Source organism: Macrobrachium nipponense, chromosome 30 (assembly GCF_015104395.2).
Source record: "Macrobrachium nipponense isolate FS-2020 chromosome 30, ASM1510439v2, whole genome shotgun sequence".
NCBI classification, from domain to species: domain Eukaryota; kingdom Metazoa; phylum Arthropoda; class Malacostraca; order Decapoda; family Palaemonidae; genus Macrobrachium; species Macrobrachium nipponense.
The window spans coordinates 19,327,783-19,349,078 of NC_087218.1; the positions used below are offsets into that span (position 1 = coordinate 19,327,783).

Sequence of the window (21,296 nt, forward strand, 5' to 3'; positions counted from 1 at the left end):
CCTTTTCCGTAACTTTTCTCATTCATCTACCTGAAGAGGGAGACAGCAGTCTCTGAAATATAGTATTTCTCTCTATATATTTTGGTGTTTTATGGGCTCCTTTTATTAGATGGAATTCTGTTATAACAGATTTTTACCAGTCATATATATATATATATATATTATATATATATATATATATATATAGATTTTTTATATATATATATATATATATTATAAAATATATATATAATAATATATATATATATATATATATATACGTATATAGATTATTATATATATATATATATACTATATATATATATATATATATATATATATATATATATATATATCAATAGAGGGATCCACAGTAATATCCTTGTTTATCTAAGAGAGAATATGTTTATACAAAGCTTAAAGCTTTTCGTCCATCCTTTTTTTTTTTTTCCTTGTTTTTGACCTGTGGACTTGATCACTAAGCAAATGAGACATGTATGGTGAAGAATTCCAAAAAAATATATATTTTATATATATATATATATATATATATATATATATATATATACGTATAGATTTATATATATATACTATATATATATATATATATATATATATATAATATATATATATATATATATATATATATATATATATATATATATTATATATATATATATATAATATGCAGTGGAACCGCGATGAGAATAATGAAAGTGAAGCAAGATGCGATAAAGAAAAAATACGTTACATTGACTTTTTTTCAGCAGTCCCATATACTGTTCAGCTGAATTCAAATATTTCTGGATAGAACAACGCAGTTATATACTGTATACAAATATAACACAAAACATAATACCTTTAATTTACTTAAACTGAAAGAATGTATTGTAAAATGGAAGGAAAACAAAGTGATGTAGTTAAATGTAATAAATGTAATATATATAAAAAAATTTTTCCAGGATTTCAGGGTGGGAGCAAGTGCCCCCTCTTGCCCGTATGTGCGGGCGTTCATGCACGGAGGGAATGATTCCCAGCCTTTCATTCTTTGTTTCCGAAGAATATCTCTGAAATCAAAAGGAGCCCGGCGAGGGAATAGCCTCCCACCATCAAGTAGAAGGTACCCTGCAGGTGGTAAACTGTGAAAGCCTGAAGGCCCTTCTCTTCCACCTCGATGATGCTGGAGGAGGAGGAAGTCGACGTAGACGCAGTGGCTCCCGAGGCCGAGAGGCTAATCAGGTCCTTCATCCACTGCTTGATCAGACCGGCCTCGATGATGCGCTGGAAGAGGCGGTCGAAACTCTCCGTGTAAGCGGATCCCTTCGGGAAGGACCACCCAAAACCACCGGGAAAGAATTCTTCGCGAGCGATTCGAATCTGCGCGGGAGAATTGGACAGACGTAAGAGACGAGAAGTTCTATAAATATGATTAGAAGGCAATGGTAACTAGATTTTTTTTATATAGCTCATAAGAAAGATGGGTGAAAGAAGTGTGAAGGCAGTTAGCTAGAAAAACAAAAGACTTTAATAAAATGACAATTGAATACAAGACATTTCAAAGAAATAAATAAAATACGTTTAAAGATGCTGAACAGGTTATATATTACATAGTTTAAATACCAGTTATTCCAATGATATTGTTCCAGGAAGCCCCATATATATATAACATAAAATTACATAGTTGTCTGATAGTTACTGCTTGGTTCGTTGATTGACAGAACTAACCTTTTGTTAACGTTACCTCATAGCTATAGTAGATTCACATCGGCCTTGCATTTGATGTCTAGGCCAGTCCCTTACGACGCTCCTGATTGGGTGTTGATAAGCCAATGACAGGGATGGAAACTCTCAGTCTCTCTCAAGAGTTCATATAGGCAGAATGTATATTCCATCTCTCCCGAGGGATGCTTTTGAAAGACGTATCCCTTAGGAGAGGTGGAACATACATCCTGCCTCTGTGAACTCTTGAGAGAGACTGAGAGTTTTCAGGCCCGTGATTGGCTTATCAACAGCCAATCAGGAGCGTCGTAAGGGACTGGCCTAGACATCAGATGCGCCGGTGATGTGAATCTACAATAGTTAAGTAACTGAACCAACGTTGCAAAAAAAAAAAGAAACAAAAATTGGTTTAAACGTTATGAGCATAGTTTTGCCGTAACATTATGCTAACGTTAGGATTACACAATTTGCAATGGGGACAGTCGACCTTTCTTTTCCTCTTTTTCTGCCTTGCTTTTGTGTGTGACGCAACATTTCTATGAACCAGTCAGCTAAACTAACCTTCGTCTCCCTATTCTTGTCGGAGTAATCCCTCACTATAATGTTTCTGAAGTAGGTTTTCCAGGATATGAACGCGTATCCGCCGCGCAGGACCAGTTCCATTGAATCGCGTTCGCCGTTGAAGTGCATCTTCTGAAATAGCTTCATGTATACTGGAACCTGTTGGAAAGTGGTTCTTTTAATATTTCTTATCGATTATTTCTTTTCTTATAAAGCATAATACTTTCCAGACATTGATGTCAGTGCCCCATTCTTCGTTAGAAGATCTGAGACACTAACACATTCACACACAAACATACACTCACAGACATAGACTCAGAGGTGATAAAATCAACGCAAACCGACTAAACATGTGGGATAATTTCCAGTTTATTGAAACTAAGGGAAATTTCTGAAAAACATTAACATAAAACCTGACAGCTTATGGTCTGGAAGTGTTCTTGTCTGTTTTACAGTACACACTCCAGTAAAAAAAAAAAAAAAAAAAAAAAAAAATTCAAGGTAAAAGACAATTGGTGAGACTAACAGTTGATGCTCTGAAGAGCTGGTAATCTGATCCGTAAGTGTTCAGCATCCCCCACTTAATATTGCTATCAGCCAATTCCTCGAGCGTATCCAAAGTTGGGCTGACTCCTGGGACGGTGAGACCGGCGATAAGATTCCCTCTGTACAGGGTCGTCGCCAGAAAGCAGAACCACCACCACAAGCAGCAAAAGGTTTTGCCGCTGGAGGACCTGTTTTTGACAAATACAATCATTTGATCTTTCTTTCTACGATAGCGAAAAAGCTTTGCAACATTTTCTCGGCGTTCTTGTTTTCTTTTCATTGGAGCACAATGCTTGATAGACAAGTGGACGAACTTCAGAGAAAGTCAAGTGATATGCGGGTGCAATGGACTCATTTTAGCACTTCTTGGCGGGGCATGGAAAGAGACGATTGTTTCAAGGGAGAGCTAAGTTATAGCTAAGGTAACTCACAAGAGGAAGCCGTAGATATAATAGAAAATTGTATATAATTTCATAAAATCAGACAGGCTATTTGAGTAATTTTTCTACTTGAATAAGGTAGAGGGGAAAACCAGACATGCAAATTTACGCTCTTCTTGTTATTTTGCACTATATTCTTCAAGAATCAAATGAATACAGGTACTTACCTTAGTAAAAACGGAGAAGGTTGACCCAGCAATGGAGCTATCATATACAAGCAGAGTTCGCCAAAACTTAAATCCTGCTCTTCTATGGCGATCCCAGACCTCATAGCCTTGCCTTTGGGCTTTTTTGCCTTCTCCTCCTCCAGGAAGTGTCTTGCCGGCGTTAGTCTGAAGATGACCCACAACACTGGTCCGGAGAAAATAGTCACCACAACCAGGTAGATCCATGTCTCCCCTGTTTAGAGAAATTAAAAGGAATGGCTCCCATAATATAATTTCGTTTTAGCAAATCTATAAACATCTTCATCATCGTCATACTTTTATGATACGCTCGTCACCACAAAGCCTAGAATTCGAAATGATGAGCAAGGCTTTGTAATGACAAGCGTTTTCAAAGATTGTGAAGAAATCGAGAAGTTGAGATGTTACGAATAGAAGCTAGTAGATAATGTAAGTCTCCCTTTTTCATTCATTCGTAGGAAATGACATAATTTTGTGTAAGTTTTTTTATATAAATTTATCACGATATGAAAATGTAATTTGGAGGTTCTACTAAATCAAATACTGTTTTAGTTAGTTTTGAGCTTCTTGATATTAATTTTCTTTAGTTGAGGATATTATAACAAAGTGTACTGTAAGCTAAATACCTTTCCCACCACTAACCAGTCACTGCAAAATTTCCTTGAACAGTTTTTTTTTCTCTTTTTTAGCGAAGTATATGAAACTAGCAAATTTTCAGTATGTTTTACTTATGGATTTTCACTTCATGTGGTCACGTTACAATCAAATGGAGCGTATTCCATCAACAATTATTTGCCACCGGCAACAAATAAATTTCCCAAATGCGGTGTCAGTGATGTTATGAAGAAGAAAAAGAAGACCTTTTCTACCTCTGGAAAGAGCAACGGCCATACTTAAGAGAAGTTGACAAAAACAAAATTAGACCGAGTTGAATGCATCGGGAAGCTTTGGTATTAGTCACTTCACCAGCGTTGTTGTGCACTTGAAACTCACATGTAAAGGGCTTGATAGGGGCTTGCCACTGTGGCAGAGGCCCCGGCTTTCTCATGACGAATGACATTGGTTCCACGTAATACGCCCTCGTGAAAGTGACAGCGTAAGTTCGTTCCCAAGTCACGGACAGCATCATGGAGAAATCGGCCTCGGCGCGCTGAATGGTACCCACGGTGCCGGTCCAGGAACCGTTTTCGAGGAGGTATCTTGTTTAGCAAAAAGAAAGGGAGTTAAACGAGATCATTCGAGGAGAGTAAAAGAATGCAAACCAAGTTACGGAAAGGTAAACTAACTAAAGCTAAGCCAAGGCACAGTCTAGCCCGTGAGCTAAGAAACAAAGCTGAAGGCTAAGCTGAACTGAGCGGCAACATTTATATACGTGAGTAATATTTCTTGTTCGTTAAGCCCGCCACTAACGTTCAGTTATGCCTGCACAGTTATAATTGCGCAGTCAAATTGTGCAGTTATAACTGCGCAGGCATAACTGAACGTTACTTGCGGGCTTTACGTAGTTCGACAATCATGTCTTCGGCTAAGTAATAAAAAATGAAAACAAATGCGTCATCTCTTCGTACTAACCCCCACTGATTATCCTTAGGCTCACGCATGATATAAGAGAAGTTGAGCAGCCTCGCCGCCTCCTTCAGGATGCGAACGTCCATGGAGTCCTTTGGGATTGTTACTCCGCCAGGTTCATCGATAGTTCGTGTGTAGTCGATGAAAGGGGCAAAGTCCATCGTAACCGTCTCGAAGACATGGCCGTGGAAATTGCTGAAAGCATTTACAGTATAATAATAATAATAATAATAATAATAATAATAATAATAGCGTAACTACACCATTGCGGCTAGTCGGCGGAAACTATAAGATACCTAGAAGTATACGAAAACAAATGCACATCGTTAGGCTCATTGTCGAAATGTATAGATATTTAACTTTATTTCTGAATCTGTTATTCGCGTTTCAGGATTTATTCTTTTAAAAAAAACTGGAACATTTAAAATTATGATATTACAATGGCGATACATTGTCAGTTCTCCATCAGTGTCCTGAAAATTTTCAAGGGATTACAATGTCCTGTTCTCATTTGAAATGGGTTCATTATTAGTATGCTGTTTTGAAAGAAAGCAAATAAAACCATACAACGACGTTTTACTGTTTTTCTTGTCAAATATTGTATTCAGTTTTATCGGTTTTGATTAAAGAAAAAAATGCTACCTGAACAGTTCGCGTGAGATGTCCACTCGTCTCAGGAATCCTTTCTGGGGAGTCCAGGAATCTAGGTACTGTATTCCCGTCTTCCTCGTTGCACAGTGGAGACATCTACCGTACATGGCAACCTCACCTAATATCGACAATATCATGCAGAAATAAGGTTATGTTGTCTATGCGAAATATCTTGATTAATGAAAGTCATAAACCAGAATACATGGAAACTATTTGCACCTTACTATTTCTGCATTCAGTCAGTTTTCTTAAGATATAATATAATAATAATAATTAATAATAACGACAACCTGTAGCTGACATGGAATGAAAGAAAACTAATAAATTTGTTTTCTCTGGTTTAGTTATAAGTCATAAATAAAATTAATTCTTGGAAATGAAATTACCTTTCAGTCAATGTTAAATATTGCTTCAGAATGAAACATCGTTCCTATTGCTATTTTCAATCTGTAACAATTCTTTGGAAAGCGGTACTTTACAAGATCGTATCTTCCTTAACTCACATTTAACCTTTTCAGAATATAAAGTGATCACTATATGATACGTACCTGAGGCCTTAATTGTTGTTGTCAGCAAGAGAGCATGGTGAACTTTTTTCAGTTTTTGAGACGTTAGCAGTTCATGAATTCTGCCGCTGCCTACAAAATTGAAAGCATCTGTTTTAGTCATTCATCGTTTTATGTCAATGATATTTCCCTAAAGAGAGATGTTATCAAACATACAGGCTTCTAACGAGGCAAAATACAAAAGTCGATTCTGTTGGTCAGTCCCTATTGACAACTGGAAAAAGTATAGAGGTCAGTATATCAGAACGGTAAAGAAAAGTATTATTTGAGCCGTTAATGGTAATCTTGGGTAAAGTAAAGGACGGGAATCGATAATTCAGTAGACAATGTGTCCCCGTAGAATGTCCCCAACCGCCCCCCCCCCAGCCTCCCTCCCCCCAAGAAAAGAAATGGAAAATTTGTAAAAAAGATGTTAATATGGTCCTATGGAACCTGACCCGAAAATAAAAAGTTTTTGGCAAACACTTTCAGCTAAACTACGAATGCTCTCAGAACTATACTAAAAGCATTTGCAAGCACTTAAACCAGTGAAAAAACTATAATAGTATTATTAATACTAGTCTTGATGTGCTTTTATTTGCTATCAGAGTGAATTAAAACCAAAACATCTTTACGATGTTTTTGGGAAGGATTGCTGCTAAAATCCTCTAACAGAGTCACACATGCATACCCAAATGCCCGCTGTAAACGAAGACTTACCTGACTGTTTTGGTTGAACATCCAAGAACAGGACGTGGAGCCGAGAATTTCCGAGGATTTGGTTAGGGATGATCGAGTTGCCAGATTGCCAATTATCGCTTGCAAACATGACCCTCACGGCGCACCCAACTGAGATCTTTCCTTGTTGTAATGCTAATGTTGACACGAATATAAATTGTCAGTTATTATTCCGTGTACAGACAGAAAAATGAATTTAAAAATTGGCGCTAAAGCCACTCGCTTGTATGACAATATTTAGTCAACGGACAATGCAAAGGCGGAAAACTGAAGAAAACTTGACTTTCAGCGGACTTTCCCCTATGACGGTCACAGTCTTGAGTAAGCTAAGGGTAAATAGTCGGCAGTAGAGAAGAAAATGGTAAAATTTGACTTTAGACTCACATTATCATTATATTCAGCAGGGGCCATTACTTCGAAACTCAAGCATCCAAAGAACATGGTGTTCATTTGAAAGATGTAAAAACCGAAGGTAAAAGGAAACACACAGAGAGGAGATCAGTTATTATGATCATTAAACTACAAAGATAATTGTTTTACGGTGGTCATGCATTGCAATTGCACCTACGCTTGAACGTTGGATGTTCCTATTGCACAACCTCCTCAGGGAGACAGTTTCACAGTCCAATGCTTTGAGGAATAAAAGGTGACCGGTAATAAAGTTACAAGAAAAAATGTCATAGGAAAATGTCACAATTTTGTCTCGGAAAAAAAGTCACAGGAAAAACACATTAATTCATGGTGACCGGGAATAATGTCAAGGGAAAAATCCACAGTATTTCTTAGGGTCTTTATCTTGATATTTACAGTGTTTTGTACGGGCTTGGATTGAACACGCCGCAAAGGTCAACGATACATGGATACATACAGGGTTAACATTTACCCTTGAGGTTTACTAAGAAAGATTAACGTTACTTTTTTTTCCTGCAACATCTGTTTCTGGATTCGAATAAAGGACCTCAGAGTCTCAGAAGTTCGACAGCGAGGCATGACGTTGATAGCCATTTCCCAGTCAGTAAAGTCAAAGTTCTAAAGTTTCAACTACTAAACTAAATCGCCACGAATGCACCAATCAAAACTCAATTTTTCCCGGCAAAATGAATCTTTAGTTATTCTATCTATACTGACTCATTACTTTTATTTTCTGATCACTATTTATTTATCTACTTATCAGAATTATGCTGCCAGTCATTTTGCATCACTGAAAATTTATTACTATTATCCAGGTACTATAAGATCTTTCCTAGAAAGCGACCTCTAAGGGTTTTAACCAGGTATGTATTCGCCTTTGTGGTGTGTTTAGTGCAAGTCCATAGGGGATGACCGTAAAAACATAAACAAAAGACTGTAATACCATGAAGATAATGACCCCCAAGAAATATTGGTCCTTAGTGACGATTCCCGAAAACCCATGTGGGTCCTTGCTATATACAGTCGCCAATTATTCTTAATAAATAAAATAAAGAAAATATTTTTAAGACACGATAAACTGTCAAAAATCCAAATTATTGTCAGCCTAAATTCATGTCGACCGCTGGTTTGAATTCCGAGAAAGATCACAACGGAATAGAATCTTTAAAACTTATAAAAAAGGAAAGAGATGCAATAATTCAAGTCTGAGTGGCATGTTCGTGTAGAAGTACTTACATAACGAAACATATTCGAAATTTACATATCAATGCAATTTTTCTTCCTTATTAGCGAATTTAGCTGGACCTTATCGGCTTAAAGCCGCCATTCTGTACGTTTCCACAGTTCATTCTCTAGAAGTGGAGAATGCTATTCGTCGTTCGCTTTAGATATAAAAATGCAAGTATTTATATTCGATAAAACAAACTTACCTGTCCCATTAGTGGACTCACTTCCAGGGCCAGACGCGATAAGCGGAATACCTCTTCTATTAAAAATACGCCGGAGCCAAAGCCGATCCCTCTCGCTCGAAGACACCTGGTCGCTAGGCTCTGCCACAATGACAAGGCAGTAACGGAGATCTCTCTGACTTAGTAACAGGTCAGTGGCTACTTCGAGGACATTGGAAAGTCGCATTTCTGGTGAAGAAAATGGACGGCTCTCGTAATTTATAGGCTATATCTCCCCTGGAAGTTAAAATTTCTTTGTAATTTCCTCTTTACCTGTGCGATTAACGAAAATAAGTGATAAATATATCAGGGGCCGTTGTAGGTAATTTAAGTCATGGTTTGAAAAAAAAGCCAATCAAATCAGGAAGTTTGAGTTCAAACTTATAGTATTTGATTTTGAAAGCGCCGAGGGTTTTGCATTCTCTCTCTCTCTCTCTCTCTCTCTCTCTCTCTCTCTCTCTCTCTCTCTCTCTCTCTCTCTCTCTCTCTGGCTGCTTTTAAAATTTTCCGTTATGCAATTACAATTTTACTTTAAGTATGATGATAAAAATGGTAAATATTATTATGGTTAGGGTTATCAAGAAGTGATTATTATTGTAAATACGACCAGGAAGAGAGTTGAGACAAACTCATAGACGTATATCTGTTCCCTTTCTATTATTTTTCTATAGCTTTTTGTACTAGGTATAGAAGGGAGAGAGGGGGGAATTTTGCTTTTAAAAGAGAGAAACCTTTTAATTGATAAGTGTTTAATGGTCCAAACACACTATTCATTAATGCCGAATCAGTATTGTAGAGTATGGTTATGGTGATATATCAATATTGGAAGCAAAATAGTAAACCATATGTTACCATCTTCCTCAGAACGGAGGGTATTAGCGCTCAAAAAAGATCCCATCAGGCCAGAAGTACTGTTACTTCGGTGTGGTAAATTTCCTGCCACTCCTCTTTCCAATGCGTGAATATGTAAATGCCATACCACAAGGGAAAGAGCGCTGAGCCAATTTGCAGAACCCATAGTCCTATAAGCTTATCTAGTGCCAAAGATTTCTAGCAAAGGCGTGGGCTTAGGTCTAGGGAATCTTAGTGACTGGAGGAGAATACTTGGGCAAACAGTTTTTTCACCAGTAAAAAGTGGTCCTTGACCTTATGAAGTAAAGGCTAATCTAGTGAAAAGATTGATAGAATGAACACCTGACTGGGAAGATAATCTGCTGCAAGTGACATGGCTCTCAGATTTAAGTAGTTAAATATTACATGGAATTCGATCTAGGGCAGAACTTTTCAAGTCTGAGCTTATGTAAAGAACGCTTTCTCAGGAAAAGTAGTTTTCGTTTTATTATTGTTATATCATTGTTATTGTGTGATTTGGAATGAAGTTAAAACTTCTTTTTTGTTTAAAGACCTTGGCAGAGATCTAAGTCGAGTTTTTATGTCTTTGAGATGTAAGGGACAATTGTGCGAGGTGTAATGTTGTCATAATTACCTCTGAAATTCTAGTGTCTTATATTGGTGAAAGGAAAATAAGATAAAGATTCTGACTTCGTTTTAGAAATCAAGAAACATTTCTCTTCATTGCTTGTCAAAGAAATAAGCCCCTGTTTAACTTCAAGGCGGATTAACAAACAAAGGTGCTCTTACTCAAAGAGGCTATTACGGTTGAAACTACATTAAACTGTAATTTGACTGTTCTAATCCTATGATGTGTTTACGTCTACTGTCCATATGTGAATCCTCGTACCCGTGCCCAAGTCACTGCTATTGAATATCTAATTCATGTACTACAGTTAAGCGTAATAGGGTGTTCGAGTTCTTAGATCATTTGTTTGAATAAATCCTATAAACCAACAGTCGCATTTCTCTTTCGCACTGGACGAAGAGAAAAACAAGAATATCGTTTTTATTCGCTAAACTATTGACGCAAGTTCTGAAATTAGTTCGACTTCGCTCATTTTGACATTCGATGCGCTAGATTCGATTTGCTCTCTCGCCTTTCTTTTTGCTCCCTGACAAAAATGACCGCGAGAAACACACTGCTAACTCTTCCCCCACATATATGAAATAACAGAAGGAATCTTGAATGTAAACAAAGTCTTCTGTCAACACATGAATTCTATTGACCTGTTATATGCCTAATACTAACAATTCCTTAACGTCTTTGCAATGGTACTAGAACCGTTATTTTCATTACCACTTCACCGCCACCGTGATTCGCTCATTTGATATGCATAATGATCCTCCTGGCTGTGACAAATGTTTCATAGTACAATTTCCCTGTTCCTTTGCAATTGCCAGTCCGGATTGGTATACTATGAATATTCTTCATCGCTTGTACAACACTATGTGATGCAAATTCGTAAGAGATTATATGAATAAATTTTATTGTCGTAATAACTCTCATTCTTCTCCCAATTTAATGGATAACATAGTACAGGTATACAGTAGTCATTATATATATATATATATAATATATATATATATATATATATATATATATATATATTTGCAGGTGAATGTGCATATCGTCATGTAAAAGAATATCTGTGCCTATGAAATTTGTATAATCGGTAGGCTATGAAATAAGACGCCACCTCTGTTCAATCTCTTGTCCAATAATCCTTTTAGAGGGATTCGTTGAATCCTGTGGATTAATTCAGTCATGTGAGGCAATCCATCTGCCTTGAAATTCCCCGCTTCGTATTCATCGTCCAATTGTAAATTTAAAGAAGATCCTAATGGGGTCATTAATATGACAGATGTCAGCCGTGCGCCTCAGGCGCTCAGCAATTTTTTGACTTTCAGAGAAAATCGTTTGTGGATATTGAAAACAGCTTTGAAAAATACGTAGGCTCACAAACATAACGTTTTATGCACACCGATTTTGCGGGAAAAGATAGTATGCTTCTGTGTATTCACGCATAGACGTAGCTACATATGTCTTATACGCATACGTGCGTGTTTACCTTTCTTGCTCTCTCTCTTTGAGAAACATGTATGGATATACACATGGACAGACATGAAATGAATAGAAATCATTGCAATGTAATGCGAACATAATTTCCCCTTGGGCGTAGTCAGTTGCAATTACCAAGAAATCGATGAGGATGGGCTAATTTTGCGTTCAACAATTCTTGTGTAGCTCGATGTGTGGAACCTCTGTCGAACACCGTGCCCAAAGTACCTGGATGGGTCTGTTTACTCATGCCTCTCATTCATTTGCTGGCTCTGACGTCACAGAAGCTCTCCACCTGCCCGTGTCTTCGCTCGCCGAGCGAGGATGCCAGGCAGAGGCGGTTTTTGAACTTCCAGTGATGTTTTATCCATTCTTTCAAGTTATTTCACCTCCACATTCGTTCGCTTGAGGCTAAGAAAACACCAAGTTTCGTAACTCAAGTGCAACTCGAGAAAACAGAGCAAATACTGGCGCCATTTTTCCCCGGATAACGTAACTTGGAACCTCTCGAGTGCCCTTCGGGGCCTCTACTAGTCTCACCTGTGGTCTAGAGGAGAAGCAAGGCAGTGGGCAGCTTCCTCACTCCTCACTCCGTAGTGTCCCTCTCGCCGTGGAGTTACTTGGAAAGTGGCAGAAATCGTGCAGCGCTTCGTATCTTGCACGATTGTCCAGAATCTCCCTGGGAGATCTGAATCACGTCCATTGGCGAGGCAGGTGTTTCCAGATTCCAGGCTAAGCAAGTGGTCCATCGCTGGAAAACCACAACTCAAACAAGGTATGTGACGCAGCTCCCCAGTGCTGAGCTTGGTACTAGTTTTGCCTTACGACAGAGCTAAGAAGTTACGCGACCGTCACGGTAATCGGGATTAACGTTGTGAAAGTGTCAATCATCTTTCTCTAAAAGAGCCGAATGTACTAGTTACTATTACTTTACACTTAATCACAAGGTTCTGGAGGCTAATATCTGGCTCTGGAAAACCAGGATAAGGATATGATGTCATGCGAGCTTCGTGTGAAAGTCCCCGATTTTGCAAAGGAAAACAACGCATCTTCCTTAAACTACCGGATAATGTATTAGGGTACTTGTTTCCATAAAGAAAACCCATTTAATTTGAATTGTTACAAAAAATGTATTATTTTAGGTCAAGGTTAATGTCCCTTGAAGGTGTGTCTAATTTCTATGGAAAACAGTGTTGGAATATTTATTCATTGGATTTTTTCGCTAAGTTTCTTAGTGGATATTTTATTACAGCTGTAGCCAAATTTCTTTTCTGATTACAAAAGAATCCATCTAAATACCTTATGAACAAGTTGAACATCTGATTTCCCGGTTCACGCCTGGAGATAACAGACGCTTCCAGCGGACTGCATTAGGCCTATTCAGTAGCCTAGGCCTATTGAATTCTTCTATTATTCTAGGGGCGATGACACCCTCATTCTTGACCTACGACTGCTCATAAGACCAAAAACCCTTGCTGACATAAAGCCTGTTTAATCTAATAACATCTGACTCACAGACTCTCTCCTCCTTTGAACGGATATGAAAGGACGTTTCAGACGTCCTTATCATTGGACCATCAGTGGTTTTTACACGTGTTGCAAAACAACTAATCTGCGACCTGACGAGAGAGAGAGAGAGAGAGAGAGACACTAGTTTCAAAAGGTAGATCATATCAGTGAACAGGAACACAGCATCAAAAGAAGTTCAGAATGCAGTGCCTAGAATATTGGAGATAAGTGATTGTAGGGAAAGACGAAGGAAAAGTAAGGAAAAATAAGAAAAAATTTGTCACAATATTTCAATAATCCCTGAACTGAAAGCCATTGAAATACCAAAGTGATAATAAGCCATTAAATTTTTTCCTTCTCACCAAAATCAGATGAATACAATCTTTGTGGAAATAAGTCAGTCAAAAGTTTATACAAACTTAGTAAACAGATATATCTATATATATATATATATATATATATATATATATATATATATATATATATATATATATGTATACATTTAGCTGATGGTCAATCGAGAGTTGTGGATCGTCGCAACATCACCTGAAATTGCAAACTAAAATTCGGAAGAGTTAGACCTTCTGTTACTATCTTGTAAGGGAAAAGCCTCATTTAAATAAATAGATAAATATATGAAACATATATATATCTATATATATATATATATATATATATATATATATATATATATGTGTGTGTGTGTGTGTGTGTGTGTGTGTGTGTGCATGTTTATGTCTGTGTGCAGATATTTACTTAGCTATATATTTACGTACATGAGCGTGCACATGCATTTTGTCCATGTTTGTCTATAATCGGAATGTACGAATTCACGCGCGCGACAGGGACAAAAATTCGTAACTCCATCAAGCTCTAGTCTCCAGCAAACCCACAACAGGATGCTAACTTGCCCATCCTTCGTGAGTTTCCCGGATGTCACGTGATTTTATTTAGATTTGTTTTAGGAATTGCTCGACAAAAAAAGGAGAGAGAAAAAAGCGCTTTACGATGTGAGACACAAGCTAAATATAACTTTTTTTTAGTCATTGATGGAAGTGGCGATGGAAATGGGACTCATAATAATTATTTTGATGCTTAAATTTTGGAAACCATGACTGACTGCCATAATCATAGTTCTAGTTAGCAATTTGTTTTGGAAATCACAGATACTAACCGTGGAAGTTCTATAATTTGATTGGACTACATTAAAATAAAATCAAGTGAAGTTTATTATTAACATCATTATTATTATTCTATAATCAAGCGAGATTTATTATTATTAGTTTCTTCGTTGCCAAATCACGCTTAAAGTACTTTCGCCAAAATTTCGTACCTACTTCAGGGACGAGACAGATACTATATGCGTCCACATGAAAGTAAAATAACATGAAATTCTCATATCGTTTAGTGAAAACTTGCAACAGACCCTGCGAGTTTGGAAGCGCCTCAGTGGCGTGATCGTTATGGTTTTGGCCTGCCACCTCGGTGGCCGCGAGTTCGATTCTCGGGCATTCCACTAAGGCGTCAGAAATGTGTATTTCTGGTGAAAGAAGTTCACTCTCGACGTGGTTCGGAAGTCACGAAAAGCCGTCGGTCTCGTTGCTGAGTAACCCACTGGTTCCATGTAACGTAAAAACACCATACAAACAAAACATACAAACCTGCGAGTTTGGTATAAGCGGTAATGGATTACAATGAGGCCCATGTGGCTAAGAAAGGCCATGAAAGATTTGGACAAGGATTCAAGGCTTGTTCAAAGACTCATTCGAAGGAAAGAGTTTGATGCTGGAGAGAAAGCAACATGGATTCTTTTTTACAGCATACAACAAAAACAAGTATAAATGCGCCGAAGCCTCTTCGGCGCAATCGAGTTTTCTGTACATCGTATAAAAAGGGCCACTGAAAATAGATCTACTATCTTTCGGTGGTCTCGGTATAATGATGTATGGGCCGCGGCCCATGAATCTTTAAACACTGCCCGGTGGTGGCCTGGCATATACCGTTGCCAGATGCTCGAGTACGGCTAACTTTAACCTTAAAGAAAATAAACACTACTGTTATCATATAACAAAATCTTTATTATTTTAATAATTTACATCTCGCCATATTCTTACCGAGCATAGTAAGTTTACATCTCTTAGTGATAACTTATTAAGACGTTAACGCTACCACTTCCTGCCTTGTATAAAGAATTCTTCTAACAAAAGTTCTTACCAAATCATATTTACAGAAACAAACTTCTCACCATAAGTCTTTTAAAACGAAATGCAAACTTAACTATTTATTTGAATAACTGTGGTACTGCATTTACGCACGTACCTATATGTGCATGTACACATAATTGTGTGTACCCAAATAGTATATCGAAAAAAAAAACACTTTTTTTTTCTGCGTTTTAGTTCTGAATGTATTTATCATTTAGGAACTATCCCACCTATTTATTTATTTTTATCTATTTATTTATTTAAAGAGAGAGGGGGAGAAACTATCGTATTCGGAAAGTTCCTTCAATCTTTCCAGTAACTTAAATATTAGAAATTCACCAGCTACTGACCATCCCGTTTCTCTTCATCTTTCCCGTAGATGTCAGCACTGGTCTACCTGCTGACGGTCTGCCTCAGCGGCCTAATTCTCCGTGCTGACGGCTGCAACGAAGTCGTCTGCGCCAGTATGGTCAGCAAATGCATGCTGACGCAGGCCTGCAAGTGCGATTTAAAGAATTCGCCTCTAAACGACTGCGTCTGCTGCCTCGACTGCGCCAAGTGCTTAGGTTACCTCTACACTGAGTGTTGTTCCGTGCTTTAGTGTAGGATAGTATATCATATATATATTTTGATATATAGTATATTATTATATCTATATTATATGCATTAGTGAAAATCCAGAATTAAATTTACTAGTACAACTACATTTGAAACAATAGTCACTAGACTAATAAAAAAATTTTTTGAACTGTTTTGTTTCAAAATGCAGTTTTTACTCATAAGTATTACTGGATCTTCACTTATTATTTTCGTTTACAGTACAATGATGCCATATATAAACTCTAAACGTTTGTTTTTTTTATCCACATATTGCAAAATTTCTTTCGTTTATTTTTGTTCATGTTCTACTGCACTACGTTCTGCCATTTTTCCATAACATTGCCATTCTTTTTTTTTTTTGGTTGGCTCCTTCTTAGTGTGCGTGGAATAATAATAATAATAATAATAATAATAATAATAATAATAATAATGTATTAAAATATATTTATGTAAAAATAAAACAAGACTTTCAAACACTTGAACGGTGTTCCTCATCAGTGTAACGTTGCATTGATGAAGAACACCGTTCAGGTGTTTGAAAGTCTTTGTTTTCTTTTTACATAAATATATTTTAATATATAATTGTGGATTTTTTAACAATTTGTTTTCACGAGACTGAATTTCTTAACAACAACCACAACAACAACAACAATAATGATAATAACAATAATAACTTCAGGTATGTGTGAGCCAAAGACCCACGACTTCGGCAAGAGAGACTCGCAAGTCGGCGACCTCCAGGAGCCGTTCCCCCAACTCTTCACAGCCCTGACGAGCGAGAAGGAGCCCCAACTCCGATGGACGTCCATGACGTTCCCCATCGACGTCAACCTGTCCGATCTGGAGGGCAGCAGCCTCGACAAGATCAAGTACAAGACAGGTTGGTCTCATATCCCGCCAGAAGTTGCGATTTTTTCAATCATTTCAGTAGCTAAAGGCTGCTGATGATAATCTGCTCTTGATAATTACAGTAACACCTCAACTTAGCGGACTTCCGTACTTATTGGCTACCATATTTGATTTATAAAAAAATTCTTTTTACTAAGCCACCATTTTAGATGTGACAAGATCAAGTACAGAGAGGTTGGTCTCATGTTCCGTCAGAAGTTGCGATTTTTTCAATCCATTCAATACTTAAGGGCAGCTGATGATAATCTGCTCTTGATAATTACAGTAACACTTAACTTAGCGGACTCTTATGCTGCCATTTTTATTGTGATAAATTTGTTTATTATACCCCTTAACTAAATTATCAAGTACAGAGTACTGGTTAGTTTAGTTTAGGAGCTATGAGGAATTGCTGTTAAATATATCTAGAAACTATTCAAGTGTAGGCTAAAGTATAGGTGTTTGTTACTTAATGGACTTTGTTATTATCAGAGAGGTCAGACCTCCAAAGCGTCTGTTAAACTGAGGTGTTAATTTAATATAACTTTTGAAACTGTTGTTGTTAGGTTCACATAACCTGGCATGACCTGGCTTCTCGCTTTTTCTTCGTCTTCATTCGACCTTTGAAGTCCCACCGTATAGCAGGGTCGGCCGCTCAAGCATCTTCTTCCCCCAGTCCCCACCTCGCCCATTACCCCCCTCACCACATCCACCCGTCTGATCCCCTGACGCCCCCAACACTCCCCCATCCCCCCACCCCTCACCCCCCGCACTGTCATGTTATTAGCTCTCTTGATTGGTTCCACCTCCTCTCTTATTTCATGGCTATTATATCTCAGACGAACTTCTCTAGCCTTCTCCTTTACATTACATATACCACACATTCTTCTTATGTTTTGCCTCTCCCTTCTTTCCAGTAGTGGTATTCCAGCAATCCATCTCACCATCCTCATCTCGGTTCTTTCCAACAATCCCTCCTCCTTCCTCTTAAGTGGCGAAGTTTGTGCCCCATATAATGGTACGGGCCTGATAACTGTCTTCTAAATCTTCATTTTGAGCCTTCATGGCATTTTCTTGTCTGAAACAATTCCAGTTATATACTCCTCTCCATTTTTGGGATGCGTCTTTCATTCTCTGTCTCACTGCTTTCTGAGGACCTCCCTCCTCTGATATTATTGATCTCAAGTAGTTAAACTCATTGTTCTGACTAAGCACTGTAGTACCATCTTCCACTTGAATGTTTACTTCTTCATGTCCTTCTTCTCTGCTACTGATCATTAGCTCTGTCTTTCCAATGTTCACTTTCAATCCTTTCCTTTCTAGGGATCCTTTCCATGCTAAAAACCTTTCTTGCAGTTCTTCTTCTGTGTCTGCTATAAAGACTAAATCATCAGCAAACATCAGCTCCCACAGTTCTTCGTTGTTCCTTCTATAACAACGAGGAACAAGAATGGACTCAAAGCCTGGCTTATACAATTACTATTGACCTTAAATTAAACGTACTTCATACTGCATAATGACTGCATATTAGTCACGTTATGCAGTTGTTCTTCCTTCTTGAAATTAAGAAATATGTTCTCTGAAAGATCTGTGAGAAAATTAATGGACTTTTTTTTGGCCCGCTCCAGGAATACGACAGTAATAAAAGTAAAAATTATTCAAGTATGAAGCATAGATGTATAAATTTAAAGTCTCGTTCATTCAAGATTTCTTGATTATATGTATACATGTATGTATACGTGTAGCTGATTATTTCTAACCAGTTTTCGTCATGGGTAGTAATAATAATAATAATAATAATAATAATAATAATAATAATAATAATAATAATAATAATAATAATAATAATAAAAGCCATTTTTATTAAATAAAAGATAAAACATTATCCTTGATAAAAGAAAACGCAGAAAACCTAATTACAGATAAATATAGATCAGTGCAATACAATTTCTAAAATCGAAATCCGACTCTTTGAGAGAATGAACGAACCTGTTTATCGATTTTCATTCGGCTCACAGTCTCTTTCCTCTCTCGCAGTGACGCATCCACAGGCCGCCGCCCCAGCTGTGGAGCAGATCACCGTGAACTGCACAGTGCTGTACATGTCTCAGTGCATGAGCAGTAGCAAGTGCAAAACCAACTGCGCAACCACGGGCGCGACCGCCTACCGCTGGTTCTTCGACGGATGCTGTGAGTGTGTGGGCGGTTCCTGCATCAATTACGGGGTCAACGAAAGCAGGTAATTTTCTCTGTTTCCAGATTAATGCAGGTAATGTTTCTTCCTTTGCCCTTCCAAGAGTATTGCAGGTACAATATTTATCCTTTGACGAGATTAAGGCGGGTTACGTCTTTTCTTCTAAGAATAAAGCAGGCAATGTTTCGCCCTCACGAGAGTAAGACTGATAATTTTTCTCCTTCATGAGATTAAGGTTGGAAATTTTTCTCCTTTATGAGACTAGGACTGGTAATGTTTTTTCTTCTAAGATTAAAGCAGGCAATGTTTCGCCCTCAAAATATTAAGACTGGCAATATTTCTCCTTTATGAGATTAAGGCTGGTAATATTTCTCCTTTATGAAATTAAGGCTGGTAATAATTCTCCTTTATGAGATTAAGGCTGGTAATATTTCTCCTTTTTTATATTAAGGCTGGTAATATTTCTTCTTTATGAGATTAAGGCTGGTAATATTTCTCCTTTATGATATTAAGGCTGGTAATGTTTTTTCTTCAAGACTAATGTAAGTAAGTGTCTCCTTTAAGAAATTAAGGCTACTAATGTTGCTCCCTTCCGAGATTAAGGGACGTAATGTTTGCCCCTTAGAATATTAATCCTGGGAATGTTTAACCTTCTAAGACTAAGGCAGGTAATGTTTCTCTTCCAAAACCAAAGCAGATAATGTTTCTCCTCTCCAAGATTTAATGAAGCTCAAAAAATTGTTTTATAACCACAAATAAATTCAATAGACAAGTATTGTCTCTCTCTCATTTTTAAACTCCATTCCCCGCTCTCATTCCGCCAGATGCATAGAGTGCCCGGTCGTGAGCGAGGAGGACGACTTCGACGACGACCTGACCGATCAGCACTTGGCAGCCGCCCCCAGCAACATGCTGGACGAGTCAGCACTGCAGGGGGACATTCTCGCGGACGGGGATCCTGCTATTTAGGACTGCAGTGATCTTCTTCTTCTTCTCGAGAATAGCGCCATATAGAAGAGGCTTCCATTAATGTTCTGCCTCTTTTTTTTATTTTTGTTTTTTTTTTGTAACTTTCAAATCAAGACGTCTATTGTTTCCCCTTTTTAATTTTGTCATGCAAGGAGCCCTTTTTGTTCGTGGTTTGTGTAAAACTGTATGTAATTTTTTTTTTTTGTAACTTTCAAATCAAGACGTCTATTTTTTTCTAATTTGGCCATACAAGGGGCGTATTCTTCGTAGCTTCTGTAAATCTTTGTATCAGGATTTTTTTTTCACTCATATCATATTTTTTAACCTTCAAATTGGCACTTATTGGTTTTTCATTATTTTGCCATTCAGAGCATACCATTCTTAATTTTCTATTTTATTTTTGGCGTTCTAAACGACAGAATCATCCTAATTCTTTTTAGATTTGCACCCCCACATATCAATACTTATTCCTTAATTTGTAATTGCATCGTGCAAAAGAGGTCCGGACAAAGCAGCGCTTATTGCTTCTCAGATTTTCGTCATTTAATAGATATTTTTTTCTCATTCTTTTCTCGAACATATAAGTAAACACAGAGCAGTATAATGCAAGACGGTTTCTATTCAGTTAAATGTTTTTGGTGCCATTTAGTATCCAGTCTGAAAGGGCGTTTTATATGATTAATATTTCCTTTTATCAAATTTTGTCGTATTTTTTTATTCACATTTTCCTAGATTTTTGAATCATTATAAACTTCAGTATATCACTATATTATGGAAGAATTTCATAAATGCTGGTAATTTCACTTTAATGATAACCAACCACTAATGCATTTGGTCAAGACTGTCGTGGCACCATAATATGTCTATATTAACAGAGAGAGAGAGAGAGAGAGAGAGAGAGAGAAAATTGTTTTTTAGATTAAGCTGGCATGTTCACAGGCTCTTCTCGAGCAGCTCGTAAAGAGAGAGAGAGAGAGAGAGAGAGAGAGAGAGAGAGAGAGAGAGAGAGAATTGTTTTTTAGATTTAAGTGGCATGTTCACAGGGCTCTTCTCCCCCCAGAGTAAAGAGAGGAGGAGAGAGAGAGAGAGAGAGAGAGAGAGAGAGAGAAAGAAAGGTACCAACGCAGCGAATCTCATAAGGGAAGCCATGAACATCGAGCGACTCTTCATTATAGGAAGGAATTGAG

The 21,296-nt window shown here is 37.5% G+C and overlaps 2 protein-coding genes across 2 annotated transcripts; one reads left to right on the forward strand and one right to left on the reverse strand.

The window, feature by feature from the left end:
* Window positions 1-941: 941 nt before the first annotated feature.
* On the reverse strand, window positions 942-12,414 carry LOC135202356 (ionotropic receptor 93a-like). The gene is made up of 11 exons (XM_064231721.1): window positions 12,286-12,414; window positions 8,775-8,981; window positions 6,916-7,068; window positions 6,199-6,288; window positions 5,642-5,768; window positions 5,003-5,194; window positions 4,424-4,629; window positions 3,413-3,644; window positions 2,786-2,993; window positions 2,260-2,418; window positions 942-1,356 (listed from the first exon to the last, which is right to left on the reverse strand). The coding sequence occupies exons 2-11, from the start codon at window positions 8,977-8,979 to the stop codon at window positions 1,021-1,023; spliced, it is 1,908 nt and encodes a 635-aa protein (XP_064087791.1). The 5' UTR covers window positions 8,980-8,981; window positions 12,286-12,414; the 3' UTR covers window positions 942-1,020.
* On the forward strand, window positions 12,092-21,120 carry LOC135202357 (twisted gastrulation protein homolog 1-B-like). The gene is made up of 5 exons (XM_064231722.1): window positions 12,092-12,520; window positions 15,838-16,055; window positions 16,736-16,938; window positions 18,984-19,185; window positions 19,965-21,120. Exons 2-5 carry the CDS (start codon window positions 15,838-15,840, stop codon window positions 20,107-20,109), a joined length of 768 nt encoding a protein of 255 aa, XP_064087792.1. The 5' UTR covers window positions 12,092-12,520; the 3' UTR covers window positions 20,110-21,120.
* Window positions 21,121-21,296: the final 176 nt, after the last annotated feature.